The sequence below is a fragment of the Piliocolobus tephrosceles genome, chromosome 9 (assembly GCF_002776525.5).
Source record: "Piliocolobus tephrosceles isolate RC106 chromosome 9, ASM277652v3, whole genome shotgun sequence".
Lineage (NCBI taxonomy): Eukaryota > Metazoa > Chordata > Mammalia > Primates > Cercopithecidae > Piliocolobus > Piliocolobus tephrosceles.
Window position 1 is genome coordinate 63,964,178 of NC_045442.1, and position 15,690 is coordinate 63,979,867.

The following is a 15,690-nucleotide window of genomic DNA, read 5'->3' on the forward strand; positions in this document are numbered from 1 at the left end:
CTAGCCTGGGCAACAGAGCAAGACCTCATCTCTACAGAAAATAAAAAATTAGCCAGACATGGTGATGTGTGCCTCTAGTCCCAGCTACTAGGGAGGCTGAGGTAGGAGGATAATTTGAGCACAGGAGTTTGAGATTGTATTGAGCTATGATTATGCCACAGCACTCTAGCCTGAGTGACAGAGCAAGACCCTAAAAAAAATTGAATTATAAATTCATTATGAACTTTGGGAAAATTATTTATTTTTCTCCACGGGATTTAGACAAGTAATTTCACATTTCATTGTAAGTCAAGGGTAAGAAAACATTTTTTGTACACCCATCACAATAGAGATCACAGTATATTGACGAAATATTTAAATACACTGTACAGAGATTGATTTTTTAATGGATTTCTATAAGTAGTGTTAACAGGAAAAAGCATGTAATACAATCTACTCTGTATCTAAGAGCTTTAATTTATTCAAATATTGGGAGAAATTCATCTTCTGAATTTTTCTCATTTAAAAAGCATTATGAGAACTGATTCAAGGATGGAGGAATTAATTAGTACTCAGCAATTCACAGACATGACATATAAACATGACATTTTTAATATATAAACAAAGACTGCATGTTGGCAGCATAGAAGACAGTCTTGCTCTTCCTCATTTTTGAAGCAGAGATATTTCATATTTCATAGTTTCTGAACTTCCTCAGGAGTTCTGAGGGAGCATCCTTGGACCAGCGGAAACGAAGGTGCCAACCATTCGCATCTGAAAAATCTTTAAAGGAAAAAAAATAAATGTTTAAAATCAGAAGTAGGAAAAGTCAATCTTGTTACAGTAAAACAGCTTGGGGATAAAATTTCACTGCAACAGGTACAATGTAAGGGTAAGACTTTGGTGTGAATTATTAACATCTTAGAGAAATGGATTAACTTAAGCAGACTGGAATTCTTATGAACAAGAATTACAATTTATATGGATGATAAGACCTCACATGCTTAAATACTTAATAGGATGAAATACATAGATGCCTCCAGTGGTGGGGATTTTGACAATTCACATGCAAAGAAATTCAAAACAAATTTCACAGTTTTCAAAAACCTTTCAAAAGTTAAAAGTCAATGGTAAAAGGATCCCTGGAAATACAAGTACTATAATTGAATTCCATGGTAATAAGATTTTTCTTTTTTAGTTACAATAAACAACATTGTTGAAAACCAGAGGAAAAGAAGGTAATTTTCCTTCTCTACTAGAAGTATAAATTGGCAAAACTCCTCTGGCAGGCAATTTGGCAATATTTATCAAACTTGTTAAAATGTACAAACCTTTGACCCAATAATTTTACTTCTTGAAATGTATCCTAAGGAAATAATAATGGATGCACCCAACGATTTAACTGTAAGGATGTTTATAATGATACCTTTTATAAATTTTGTTTGTAAACCAGGAAACATTCTAAACTTTAGCAAATGAAAGCTGGTTAAAAGGTTTTGATATCATCATTAACAATATTTTAATATTTACCATCATAGAAAAATGCTCATAACATATTGCTAAGTGACAGCTAAAAAAAAAAACTGTTTATATAGTATGATCCCATTCCTGAACTCATTATTCACATGAGTATTTATGTGAAATGTTTTTAAATCTAAAAAAGAAGGCCAGGCATGGTGGCTCACGCCTGTAATCATAGCACTTTGGGAGGCTGAGGCAGGTGCATCTCTTGAGCTCAGGAGTTCGAGATCAGCACGGGCAACATGGCAAAACCCCGTCTCTACAAAAAAAAAAAAAAATTAGACGGGCGTGGTGGCATGTGCCTGTGGTCCCAGCTACTCAGGAGACTAAGACAAGAGGATTACTTGAGCCCCACAGGCGGAGCCCAGAGTGTGCCACTGCACTCAAGCCTGGGTAATAGAGTGAGACTCTCTCAAAAAACAAACAAACAGATAGGAAAAGGTACACCAAAAGTAATAGTATTTATCCCTGGATTGTTACAATAGATGTGATTTTCTTTTTTTGTTTGTTTGTTTATTTTTCTGACACAGAGTTTCACTCTTGTTGCCCAGGCTGGAGTGCAATGGTGCGATCTCAGCTCATCACAACCTCCGCCTCCCAGGTTCAAGCGATTCTCCTGCCTCAGCCTCCCAAGTGCTGGGATTATAGGCATGAGTCACCACACTCAGCTAATTTTTGTATTTTTAGTAGAGTTGGGATTTCTCCATGTTGGTCAGGCTGGTCTCAAATTCCTGACCTCAGGTGATCCACCTGCCTCAGCCTCCCAAAGTGCTGGGATTACAGGCGTCAGCCACTGTGCCTGACCAATTTTCATTTTTTATACTCTTTTTTGTTTATCTGTACTTTCTTATTTTTCTGCAATAAACAGCTATGCTTTTTGTCTTTTTATGTTAATAATATTGCTAATGAAAAAGCAGGTTACAGAATAATATATAAAATATGCTTCCATTGATATTTTAATATAGTATATAAATATGATATATAGTATATAAATATATTTTAATATAGTATATAAATATGTGGTCAGAAAAAGCATACACAGAATAGTTAACAATGGTTATCTCAGAAAAACAGATTACACTGACACTTTTTGTTTTGTTTTGTTTTTTGAGATGGAGTCTCGCTCTGTCGCCCAGGCTGGAGTGCAGTGGCCGGATCTCAGCTCACTGCAAGCTCCGCCTCCCGGGTTCGCGCCATTCTCCTGCCTCAGCCTCCCGAGTAGCTGGGACTACAGGCGCCCGCCACCTCGCCCGGCTAGTTTTTTTTTTTTTTTTTTTTTTTTTTTTTAGTTTTTAGTAGAGACGGGGTTTCACCATGTTAGCCAGGATGGTCTCATCTCCTGACCTCGTGATCCACCCGTCTCGGCCTCCCAAAGTGCTGGGATTACAGGCTTGAGCCACCGCGCCCGGCCTACACTGACACTTTTTAAAGAATTATTGGAGAAAACAAATCTAAAGAATTTTCATTTGTGGAAAAAGCAAAAAGAAAATTGTTTCTGATTGCTATAATTGTTCCTATAATTAAAACTTACTCACAAAATATGTATAGTATGATCCTTTTAAACATACTAACACAAATGAAACTATACCAAAATATTGATAATACATATTTCTCTAAATGATAAGATTATGAGTCATATGTTCTTCCTTTTGCTTGATCATATTTTCTCACATTTTATATAGTAAATAAGTGTCATTTTTGTTTAAAAAGATGTAGTTTCTGGCCGGGCATGGTGGCTCACGCCTGTGATCCCAGCACGTTGGGAGGCCAAGGCGGGCGGATCACGAGGTTGGGAGTTTGAGACCAGCCTGACCAACATGGCGAAACCCCGTCTCTACTAAAAATACAAAAATTAGCTGGGCATGGTGGCACGCGCCAGCAATCCCAGCTACTCAGGAGGCTGAAGCAGGATAACCGCTTGCACCCGGGAGGCGGAGGTTGCAGTGAGCCCAGATTATGCCACTGCACTCCAGCCTGGGCAATGGAGCGAGACTCCATTAAAAAAAAAAAGGGGGGCGGGGCCGGGCGCGGTGGCTGAAGCCTGTAATCCCAGCACTTTGGGAGGCCGAGACGGGCGGATCACGAGGTCAGGAGATCGAGACCATCCTGGCTAACACGGTGAAACTCCGTCTCTACTAAAAAATACAAAAAACTAGCCGGGCGTGGTGGCGGGCGAGTCCCAGCTACTCGGGAGGCTGAGGCAGGAGAATGGCGTGAACCCGGGAGGCGGAGCTTGCAGTGAGCTGAGATCCGGCCACTGCACTCCAGCCTGGGCGACAGAGCGAGACTCGGTCTCAAAAAAAAAAAAAAATTAATTAATTTAAAAAAAAAAAAAAAGGATGTAGTTTCTAGTTTGGGTTCCTGTAGAAATAGACATGCAGACAAGAACTTGAAACAGGTTGGGCACAGTGGCCCACATCTATAATCCCAGCACTTTGGGAAGCTGAGGCCAATGGATCACTTGACCTCAGGAGTTTGAGACCAGCCTGGGAAACATGGCGAAACCCCATCTCTATAAAAAATTCGCCGGATGTGGTGGTGCACACCTGCAGTCTCAGCTATTTGGGGGCTGAGGTGGGAGGATCATCTGAGCCTAGGAGGTCGAGGCTACAGTGAGTTGAGATCACACCACTGTACTCCAGCCTGGGTGACAGAATGAGACTCTGTCTCAAAAAAAAAAACAAGAATTTGAAACAAAGTGGGTAATTTGGGAGGTGATCCCAGGTGGCACCTTAACAGAATTAGAACCAAATCTAGAAAAGGTACATTATCAAACAAGTTACCACTATGGGTAACTGCAAATGATCCCACTGGGGAACCCTGGGAGACAATATAAAACTTTTTAGAGTTATCTCATGTGAGGGGTGAAGGACGTGGGGAATTTAGCCTCCCACTCCCACTCATTATTGTCATGCAAAGGGCATTTACTTCCTGGCAATTACTGCCTGCTGATTTGCTGCCAAGCAGGCTCCACTGCCAGAGCAAGCCCTCTGGCAGAGTCACAATGTTTGTGGTTGGAGCCACAGGGTTGGCAATGCCTAGGAAGGCAGGTGCCCAGGGACATGGCAGCACACCAAAATCATTGCATACATTTAAATTTTTCTTGGTGGGACGTGGTGGCTCACACCTGTAATCCCAGTGCTTTGGGGGGCCAAGGTGGGCAGATCACGAGGTCAGGAGTTCGAGACCAGCCTGGCCAACATGGTGAAACTCCGTCTCTACTAAAAACGCAAAAAATTAGCCAGGCGTGGTGGCAGGTACCTGTAATCCCAGCTACTTGGGAGGCTGAGGCAGGAGAATAGATTGAACCCAGGCGGCAGAGGTTGCAGTGAGCCGAGATGGTGCCACTGCACTCCAGCCTGGGGAACAAAGCAAGACTCCTTCTCAAAAAAGAAAACACATTTTCTTTCTCTTTTTTACTCCAAGATGTTAGACGAAACTATTTTATTCTAGAACTGTATTTATCAGAATGCATATTTATTGCATATTTAAGCAGAAAGAAAGTAAAAGTGAGATTGTCTCGTACAGTGGTTTTCAGATGCAGTGCTCCATATTTCACTGTTTGCAATAAAGAATTAGAGTGTGGTGGGGGCTATTTGGTGGCTGCTCATCACAGAAGAGACATCAAAAGGCAAATTCCAAAGTGAATATCTAGCACTGCTTGAGGAAATTAGCAAATATGCTGAAAGGTAATATATAAGAAGCCATGCAGGGCTTCGTAAAGTTGACGGGAATAATATTTCTTAAATGCTGACATTACAAAAATTTACACTGCAGTAAAATGAAATCATAAATAATCATGCAACAGCACTTTGATATATCCAACTCCAGTTTTAAGGCACTAGTCAGAAAAGCCAATAATCTTTTAAACAGCATAAAGAAAATACTTGTAAATGCAACCTTTGGCAGAATTTCATAATTCTCCAACAACAGCTTCTTAGAACAATGATTCCCAGTCGGGTGCAGTGGCTCATGCCTGTAATCTCAGCACTTTGGGAGGCCAAAATGGGCAGATGACCTGAGGTCAGGAGTTCTAAATCAGACTGGGCAACATGGTAAAACCCCATCTCTCATAAAAACATGAAAATTAGCCAGGTATGGTGGCGGATGCCTGTAATCCCAGCTACTTGGGAGGCTGAGGCAGGAGAATCACTAGAACCCAGGCAGTGGAGGTTGCAGTGAGCTGAGGTGGTGCCATTGCACTTTATCCTGGGCAACAAGAGCGAAACTCTGTTTCAGAAAAAAAGAACAATGATTCCCATCCCCTCCACTTCGTTCTTTTTTTTTTTTTTTTTTTTTTGACACAGGGAGACACAGGGTCTTGCTCTGTCACCTAGGCTGGAATACAGTGTCAGGATCATAGCTCACTGCAGCTTCAAACCCCCGGGCTCAAGCAATCCTCCTGCCTCAGCCTCCCAAGTAGCTGGGACTACAGGCACACACCACAATATCTAGCTAATTTTTTTTTACTTTTGTAGAGACAGGGCTCTTGCTATGTTGCTCAAGCTGGTCTCAAACTCCTGGACTCAAGCGATCCTCCCACCTCAGCCTCCCAAAATTCTAGGAGTACAGGCCCAAGCCACTGCAGGGCTGGCTTCATTTCAAAAAAAAGCACACATATCACAATATGAAGACATTAAAACTGGCATCACAATTTGTTCTGAGTAAATTATATGTGAAAATTAATTATATGAATTGGCATTATCTGTTATTACCCAAGTAAATTAGAGTCAAGAACCAGGGAGAGGAAAAGAAAAGCACTCAAGACACAAATGCCTGCCCAAGAATTCTATCACAAGTCAGCTGCTGAAATGACCTGCCTTGCCTCTAAGGCTAGTTTTACCTACTGCCATCACTCACCAATTAGAGCTTGCTAGCTCCAAAAAACTTTGCTAGTGCCAATGAGTTTTCTTTCATAACAATATGTAACATTTCTCTTTCTAATAAAACATGCAACATTTTATTTGTTCTTCAGACACACCAAAGACCACCCATCTGTGTGTATGCCCTGAATTGCAATGTAGTTTTTATATATTTTCCCAAGTAAAATGTTTTACATAGAGATTCGAATCTATATTTTTGACTTTGACATAATATATATCTACACTGTGGAATGTTATCAGCTGTTAAAAAGCAGGAATTCATTCTGAATGTAAGGATTTAAAAAGAAGTCCCTTAATAATAAAAGTTAACACTAAAAAAGTGTTTATGATGTGCCTGGTACTGGTCTAAATATTTTGTGTGTGTGTGTGTGTGTGTGTGTGTGTGTATGTGTGTGTGTGAGAGACAGGACCTCATTCTGTCACCCAGGCTGGAGTACAGAGGTGCAATTGCAGCTCACTGCAGCCTCAACATCCCCCCACACCCCAGGGCTCAAGTAACTGGGATTACAGGCATGCACCACCACTCCTGGCTAATTTTCATATTTTTTTTTAGAGATGGTTTCACCATGTTGCCCAGGTTGGTCTCAAACTCCCAGCCTCAAGCAATCCACCCATCTCACCCTCCCTAATTGCTGGGATTGCAGGTGTGAGCCACTGCACCCAGACAATTAAGTTATTTACTCCTCAAAAAAAAAAATTCTTATGAGGTAGACACTAATATTTTGACCATTATATAATTAAGAAGACATAGATGCAGAGGGGTTAACTAGCTTGCCCAAGGTCATACAACTCATCAGTGAAAAGCTGAACCCACATTCTTAACCACTGTGTAACACAGAGAAATGTGTGCAGTATAGCCCCATTCTTTACTTTTAAAGCTCTCGTAAGTGCACATATACACACTTGTATTAGCATAGAGAATAGTGGAAGGAAACACATCTGAGTGTCAGCCTTGGTTACTTCAAGAAATAGAAGCAGAGTTGGCCAGGCACGATGGCTCACACGTGTAATCCCAGCACTTTGGGAGGCCAAGGTGGTGGATTACAAGGTCAAGAGATCGACACCATCCTGGCCAACATGGTGAAACCCCGTCTCTACTAAAAATACAAAAATTAGCCGGGCGTGGTGGCGCGTGCCTGTAATCTCAGCTACTCAGGAGGCTGAGGCAGGAGAATCACTTGAACCCATGAGGTGGAGGTTGTAGTGAGCCAGGATTATGCCACTGCACTCCAGCCTGGCAACAGGATGAGACCGGGATTACGCCACTGCACTCCAGCCTGGCAACAGGGTGAGACTCCATCTCAAAAAAAAAGAAAAAAAGAGCAGAGAAGGTTGGCAGCCTGGGGTAGACACTAAGTTACTGCCTATATATGATTCTTTGAATTTTTTAACAGCAAGTCTATACTTCTTTTGTTTTTATTCAGTATCTAATGACTATTTTTTTAAAAAGAAGGAAAATTTCATGGAATCCTATGAGAGGGGCTCATGAGGCCTCAGCATTATGCCTGAGTCTCTGAAGTATCTCTCACCCCACCCACACTACACCTAATTCTGGTGTGCACAGACTTGATCTAAATCTGACAGAAACAGAAAGACTAAGGGAACCCCCAGGGGTTCAAGACACACATAACTGAACATTCATCGTGTTCACATGCAGAGGAGTGATTGTACTCCTGTGTTTGCTTAAAACACTGTTTTTCTACATTTCGGGCTTCTCCTTTGATCAGTTTGTTATATTATAACCATTTCCAGTTACTGAGTGATGCAATCAATGTGCAGACTCCACAGCCATCTCTTGGGTAACCAACAGAGACATCTGAATCAAACTCTATGAAACTTCATTCCCAGCAAGAAGAGAACATGTAAAAGTTCTCTCCCAAAAGAGATTTGAAGTGACTATTTCTCAAAAGACTATAATCCACCACAAGCCATCTAACTATCTTCTTTTTAATACAAGTGTTCTAGGGTGTTCAGGAACGTTGTGCTTAAAGGCTAAATTCGAATAGGGTGTTACATCACTACCCTGAGAATCAACACATAATTTGAAGGACAGTTACAATGTGTACATATATATAACACATCTAAACTAGTCGGATGGCTAGATAGATTGTCAGATAGACAAATCATACAAACAGCTAACATTTACCTAGGGCTTCCTAGAGGTGAACCACTGTGCTAAGCATTTTGTATGTATCTCCCCATTTAATCCTCATGGTAACTCTATAAGAAGGTACTATTTTTTATTTAAGAGATGGAGTCTCACTATGTCACCCAGGATGGAATGCAAGCACTTAATCACAGGAGTGATCATCACACACAGCAGCCTTGAACTCCTGGCCTCAAGCCAGCCTCCTGTCTCAGTCTCCTGAGTAGCTAGGACTACAAGTGCATAGCAATGCACCTGGATGAGCAAGTACTATTATAATCCCTATTTTATAGATGCAGAAACTGAGGTCTAGAGAAGTTAAGTAACTTTGCCAAGTAATACAGATGATAAGCAGTAGAGCTAGGATGTGAACTCAGGTAGTGTAGCTTGGTAGCCAGGAGGTAAACTTCTATAATACTCTGCTTCAGTGGATTTATAAATGATTCAGAATGTCTAGAGAGCTACTTACAGATAAGGCATTATTGGGCCGGGCGTGGTGGCTCACACCTGTAATCCCAGCACTTTGGGAGGCCCAGGCAGGAGTTCGAGATCAGCCTGGCCAATATGGTGAAACCTCATCTCTACTAAAAACATAAAAATTAGCCAGGCATTGTGGCAGGCACCTGTAGTCCCAGCTACAGGGGAGTCTGAGGCACAAGAATCGCTTGAACCCGGGAGGCAGAGGTTGCAATGAGCTGAGATTATGCCACTGCACTGTAGCCTAGATGACAGAGTGAGACTCCATCTCAAAAATAAAAAAAAAAAAATTAAATTAAATAAGGTATTATCACAAGATAGGGCAATGCCTTGGAACACTGACTCTGAAGCCAACCTGCCTTGGTTCAGACCCCTTTCCCTTCCCATATAAGCTGTATGACTTTAAGCAAATTACTCAACCTCCTGGACTTTGGTTTTCTCATCTATAAAATGAGAATAATATTGACATCAGTCTACAAGCTTGTAGTGAGAATTAAATAAGTTAATATATATATAATTAATATTAAATGAGATAATAAATGTAAACTAATACATGTAAAGAGTGTTCCTGCACATAGTAAACATTCAATCAATGTTAGCTAGTGTTATTTCAATAAAGCCAAAGACACTGAGAATTGTTTCAAGGTTTCCCTTCTGAGGAATGCCTTCCAGTTTTGGTGTCAATGCTAAGTTTCTTTTAAGATGCTAAATCAATCTTTAAACTTGGCACTGCTGTGCAAATTGGAAAAGTTAGGAATAAATGCATTTTAAACAGAGCTCTTTAATTTCAGACTTTCTCCATTCTGCAGTTATATAATATGACTTACTTGAGGAATCTGAATTTTGCGGGGAGACTGACTTCTCCAGGGGCTTGGGTTCTTTCTTCTCCGTTTTCTCTGTGGTTGAAGCCAGCTCCTCTTTCTTTCTTTCTCTTTGCTCATTCCATTCCTCATTTTCAATCTTGCTGGTATGAGTCTTGTCAGATTCTTCCAGCATCAGGTCTTTTTTACCTCTGACGGCCCAGTGCATGGACTAAATTAATGTAAAGCAGAGATATAAAAATTAAATTGATATTATATGATTTTCTATATTTAAAGTTTGATATGTGGTAACACCTGACCTACTACTGTAGCGCTAATTAACAACATGTTAGACTTGACTATTAACAAGTTACTCATAAATCAATCCAGATATTAATTAATCCAACTATTAATAGTTACTTTTCACCATACACCCTTCTGTACCTTTTTTATTTTCTGTTCTGTATATGTATTTCCTATTAGATCTAAAAATTGGACAGATGGATGAATGAATGGAGAGATGGATGGATGAACTAACAAATGAATACAGTGAAAAAGAGAGCTTTTGATTTGCTGTGTCAAGAATATTTCAAGTGGAATCATTAGCCCGACCATCAACCAAAATAATGCCTAACTATTTCGTAAAACCTCATCTGGATACTGTGGGAAGCTATTCCTGAAGTACTAAGAAACAGTGACTTACTAGCTCTATTACCAAAACTCAAGACTAGAGGGAAACATAGCCTTTTAACACGCTAAAATTATAAATATTCTAGCTCTGTGCCCCATTCAAACCAAAGAAGTCATTTATTTCCACCTTCAACCTGTCTCTTCCCAACTACAAAAAAGTGTCATCCTGAATCCTCTTCTTCAAATATAACCAGTCTACAGGCTAATCAGCCCCAAGATGCAAGAACCACCCCATAAAGCAGTCATTGCCACCAATAAATGTAATCAGCTCTCACCCTAACAAGAAAAAGAAAAGAGGCTGGGCGCAGTGGTTCGTGCTTGTAATCCCAGCACTTTGGGAAGCCAAGGTGGGTGGATCACTTGAGGCAACACTGAGGCAAGGAGTTTGAGACCATCCTGGCCAACATGGTAAAATCCCCGTCTCCACTAAAAATACAAAAATTAGCTGGGCGTGGTGGTGCACACCTGTAATCCCAGCTACTCAGGAGGCTGAGGTGGGAGAATTGCTTGAACCCAGGAGGCGGAGGTTGCAGTGAGCCGAGATTGCACAATTGCACTCCAGCCTGGGCAACAGAGCAAGACTCAGTCTCAAAAAAAAAAAAAAAAAGAAAGAAAGAAAAAGAAAAAGAAATGGGAATGAAAGCCACCAAAATGTAACTGTAGTTATATCTGTGTAACCGAATTACATCTTTTGTTTTTGTATTTCCCAAATTTTCTATAAGAAGATTATATATATCTACAATTAGAAAATATTCTATTTTAGGCTGGGCGCAGTGGCTCACGCCTGTAATCCCAGCACTTTGGGAGTCCGAGGCAGGTGGATCATGAGGTCAGGAGTTCCAAACCAGCCTGGCCAACATGGTGAAACCCCATCTCTACTTAAAAAAACAAAAATTAGCCGGGCGCGGTGGCTCAAGCCTGTAATCCCAGCACTTTGGGAGGCCGAGACGGGCGGATCACGAGGTGAGGAGATGGAGACCATCCTGGCTAACACGGTGAAACCCCGTCTCTACTAAAAAAAAAAAACTAGCCGGGCGTGGTGGCGGGCGCCCGTAGGTAGTCCCAGCTACTCAGAGGCTGAGGCAGGAGAATGGCGTAAACGCGGAAGGCGGAGCTTGCGGTGAGCTGAGATCTGGCCCCTGCACTCCAGCCTGGGCGATAAAGCGAGACTCTGTCTCCAAAAAAAAAAAAAAAAAATTAGTTGGGCAAGGTAGTATGTGCCTGTAATCCCAGCTACCCAGGAGACTGAGGCACGAGAATCACTTGAATCCAGGAGGCGGGGGTTGCAGTGAGTTGGTATTGCACCAGTGCACTCCAGTCTGGGTGACAGAACGAGACTCTGTCTCAAAAAAAAAAAAAAAAGAAAATCTTCTATTTTTAAAATTAGATGAAGTTTCGATGCAAAAACATATAAGGAGGGAGATTCCTGGTGCCAACAATATGTGTGGGAAGGGAATAGTTACAGAGTAAACACTTCAAAACCATTTGCTAAATTGTAAATGCAAGTACTACCCATTTCTCTGTAGATTTTATTTCAAAATAAAAATGTTAATTTTTTAAAGAGGCAATGCCTCAGCTGGTATTAAAAAAAATTGACTTTGGTTGGTTTAGGTTTGTTGCTTTGGTTTGGTTTTTGCATATGCACAAAATAAAAAAGGCTGCCAGTGACTTCCTCTGCAAAAGGATACTACGAAGGTTAGTGAAAAACAGGGAATAAGACGTTCAAGAATTCAGGGCCCAGAGAGCTGAAAATGTAAACTGTGAGTTTCACAAGCCAGCAAGGTGGCCTGTACATGATGTATTGATCTCTGTGCCTCAGTACTTCTCTCTTGAAATCAAAGTACCTGTGGTCTGCCTTAGATAGGATTAATGTCTAATCCACAGTAAATGCTTTAAAGGTTTCAGTGAAAAGATGTTCTGAAATAGTAGTCTTATCCATCTCCTTTGTGAGTAAATCAGAATAAAATATGTTATCATCAAAATCCCACATCTGCTGATCTTCATTAAAGAAATATACAGAAGAAATATCCAAATTGTATCTAACCTCAGATACAAGGGCTTCTCATGCTTTGTAGTTCAATCAAAGGACTAACATCAGAGTGATGCTAAGCATCACTGTTTGCTGGGACACAGTTAGATAGTCTGCAAATCACTCATTTCTGTGTTCACAAGCATGTATCTCAACTCCACAAGGGTATTAGTTGCACAGAACAACATTTAACATCAAGCGAACTAGTCTATTGTGGAGCTACTCATTTCAATAGAATCAGCAGCAATAAAAGATATCAAATGACAGCAATTGATACCGATTAAGAGAGAGACTAGAAAGGGGAGAGTCTGTAGAGCAAGATAATAAAATGCACAAGACAGAAAATCTATATATGCATGGAAGGAACTAACACGAAACAGACGACAAACCTAGGTGCAAAGGCCACTAATCTTAACAGTTTATGAAATTGCTATGTTGTTATTCTGCCTTCACAACTAACTTGTTTACCAGCTTTCTTAAATGAGTTGTTTTTTTTTTTTCTCTAGGAAGTCATTTTCTTACATTCTAGACCTTCGTCAATACTAGGAAATAGTGCTCGCCTCAGCAGCACATATACCAAAATTGGAATGATACAAAGAAGATTATCATGGTCCCTGTGCAAAGATAACAGGCACATTCGTGAAGCATTCATTAAAACACACACACACACAGGGAAATAAAAAATTTGGTTTACATTCCAGTAAACATTGGCACAAAATTTTTTTAAACCCATTGACTTAGACGAGCCATAGATCAGCTAAATAGCTATACAAAATTGACTGGTTATTGTTATCCTGGATCAGTGATCACCACGAGTGAATTTTTTGTCAGGGTGATTTCTGACCTGCTTTTGGATAACATCCAATTAAGACAGATTGCCTTTTGAACTAGCAGAAGGTGTTGAATTGCACACTGTTTCCCATCTGGCTGGTGAAACCGTGGCCATGTGGGCGTAGTAGGAAGCTTTCCTGATAGGTAGTCTGTGGCCAGTTGGACCCACCCCAGAGACACCTTGCCCAGCTGGGAACCCAGAAACAATCAGCAGACAAACAGGCCCATGTGGGGCTGACCCAACCAGCCCTCCCAGAGGCAATCAATTCGTCAAATGATCAGTTCACCAAAAATGTGTTTCCATTAACTCTTTATAAAATTTGTAGCAATTGAAGTGGCATGAGAAAGTTTTAGCGGCTTATGAGAATATTTCTCAGCCATTCATTTTGACTGTGCCTTTGATGTGGCTTCTTTTTCCCACAGGCATCCTAAATCCATGCTGCCATATATTTTGGTGCTAGAGGGAGAGCCATCCACACCCTGGGTCTCTGTGGGTAAAACCATTTAGCATGACAAAGATACATTTCCCTAAGATTCTTTGGAATCCTGGGATAACTCTTCAGGTTATCCCAGGATCCCAAAGACCTGGATTACTGAATCCTCACTCCAAATCCTTTTTTTCAGACCAATACTACATGTCTAAATTTAAACTGCCAACATATTCATTGACCTGGGTGAGGTCTTAAAATATTTTTACAAATTAAACTATCAGGAGGAACTTCTAGAAAACGAAAAGAGAAATAAATAAGTGGGTAGTAAAGTGACAGACAGTGTGGGGAAAAAATGCCAGTTCAGTTGCATCACTCCTGGATGATAGAAATGTGGTATATATACACCATGGAATATTACTCAGCCCTAGAAAAGAGCAAAATAATATCTTTTGCAGCAACTTAGATGGAGCTGGAGGCCATTGTTCTACATGAAGTAACTTAGGAACGGAAAACCAAATATTGTATGTTCTCCATTACAAGTAGGAGCTAAGCTATGGGTACACAGAAGCATACAGAGTGGTATAATATACAGAAAGTAGGAGGCTGGGAGGGAGATGAAGGATAAAAAACTACATATTGGGTATAATGTATACTACTTAGGTGATGGGTGCACTAAAATTTCAGACTTCACCACTATACAATTCATCCATGTGACTAAAAACCGCTTGTATTAGTCCGTTTCACACTGCTGTAAAGAACTACCTGAGACTGCGTAATTTATGAGGGAAAGAGGTTTAATTGACTCACAGTTTCTCAGGCTTAACAGGAAGCATGACTGGGAGGCCTCAGGAAACTTACAATCATGGTGGAAGGTGAAGGGGAAGAAAGGGCCTTCTTCACATGGTGGCAGGAAAGAGAGAGACGGGAGAAGTGCCACACACTTTTTTTTTTTTTTTTGAGACGGAGTCTTGCTCTGTCGCCCAGGCTGCAGTGCAGTGGTGCGATCTCAGCTCACTGCAAGCTCTACCTCCTGAGTCCATGCCATTCTCCTGCCTCAGCCTCTCAAGTAGCTGGGACTACAGGCGCCAGCCACCACGCCCATCTAATTTTTTGTATTTTTAGTAGAGACGGGGTTTCACCGTGTTAGCCAGGATGGTCTTGATCTCCTGACCTCGTGATCCACCTGCCTCGGCCTCCCAAAGTGCTGGGATTACAGGCTTGAGCCACCACGCCCGGCCCCTGTGCCACATACTTTTAAACCATCAGATCTCATGATAACTCCCTATCATGAAAAAAGCAAGGGGGAAATCCACCCTCATGATCCAATCACCTCCTATCAGGACCCTCATCCAATTCAATATGAGATTTGGGCAGGACACAAATCCAAACCATATCACCACTCGTACCCCGAAAGCTATTGAAAATGTTTTTAAGTTTTTAATTTAAAAAAATGTAGCACCCCTGAGGCTGTGGCTCATTTGAGGAATTTTCCGAAAGGAAATTCCCAAAATATGATCCTGTGTGTGATGCTACAAAAGTACACTGTGATTTGGCCTGCCTTGTGGGTACAGGGACTAATAATGCTCCCAAACAATGCTTTTCCTTCCAGAGGGATTATACCGCTTAAATAAAAAGCAGAAACACAGGGTTGATGGTGCAAAGGAAAAGGAATTTATGAGATTTAACAATCTAGCCAGGCGTGGTGGCTCACACCTGTAATCCCAACACTTTGGGAGGCCGAGGCAGGCAGATCACCTGAAGTCGGGAGTTTGAGACCAGCCTCACCAACATGGAGAAACCCTGTCTCTATTAAAGATACAAAATTAGTCAGGCGTAGTGGCATATGCCTGTAGTCTCAGCTACTCGTGAGGCTGAGGTAGGAGAATTGCTTGAACCCAGGAGG

General features: G+C 41.2%; 1 protein-coding gene and 1 non-coding gene across 3 annotated transcripts in view; one reads left to right on the forward strand and one right to left on the reverse strand.

Moving 5' to 3' along the window:
* Positions 1-216: 216 nt before the first annotated feature.
* DNAJC12 (DnaJ heat shock protein family (Hsp40) member C12) overlaps positions 217-15,690 on the reverse strand; it is a 46,230-nt gene continuing 30,756 nt past the window's right edge. For both annotated transcript variants that reach the window (XM_026455334.1, XM_026455333.1), the window contains 2 exons: positions 9,834-10,038; positions 217-762 (listed from right to left, as the gene is read on the reverse strand). In XM_026455334.1, coding sequence (XP_026311119.1) covers positions 668-762; positions 9,834-10,038 — 300 coding nt within the window. In that variant the 3' untranslated portion in view covers positions 217-667. The remainder of the gene's footprint in view (positions 763-9,833; positions 10,039-15,690) is intronic.
* LOC111537991 lies at positions 13,078-13,184 on the forward strand. The gene has a single exon (XR_002730171.1). It is a non-coding gene; the product is annotated as a U6 spliceosomal RNA (small nuclear RNA).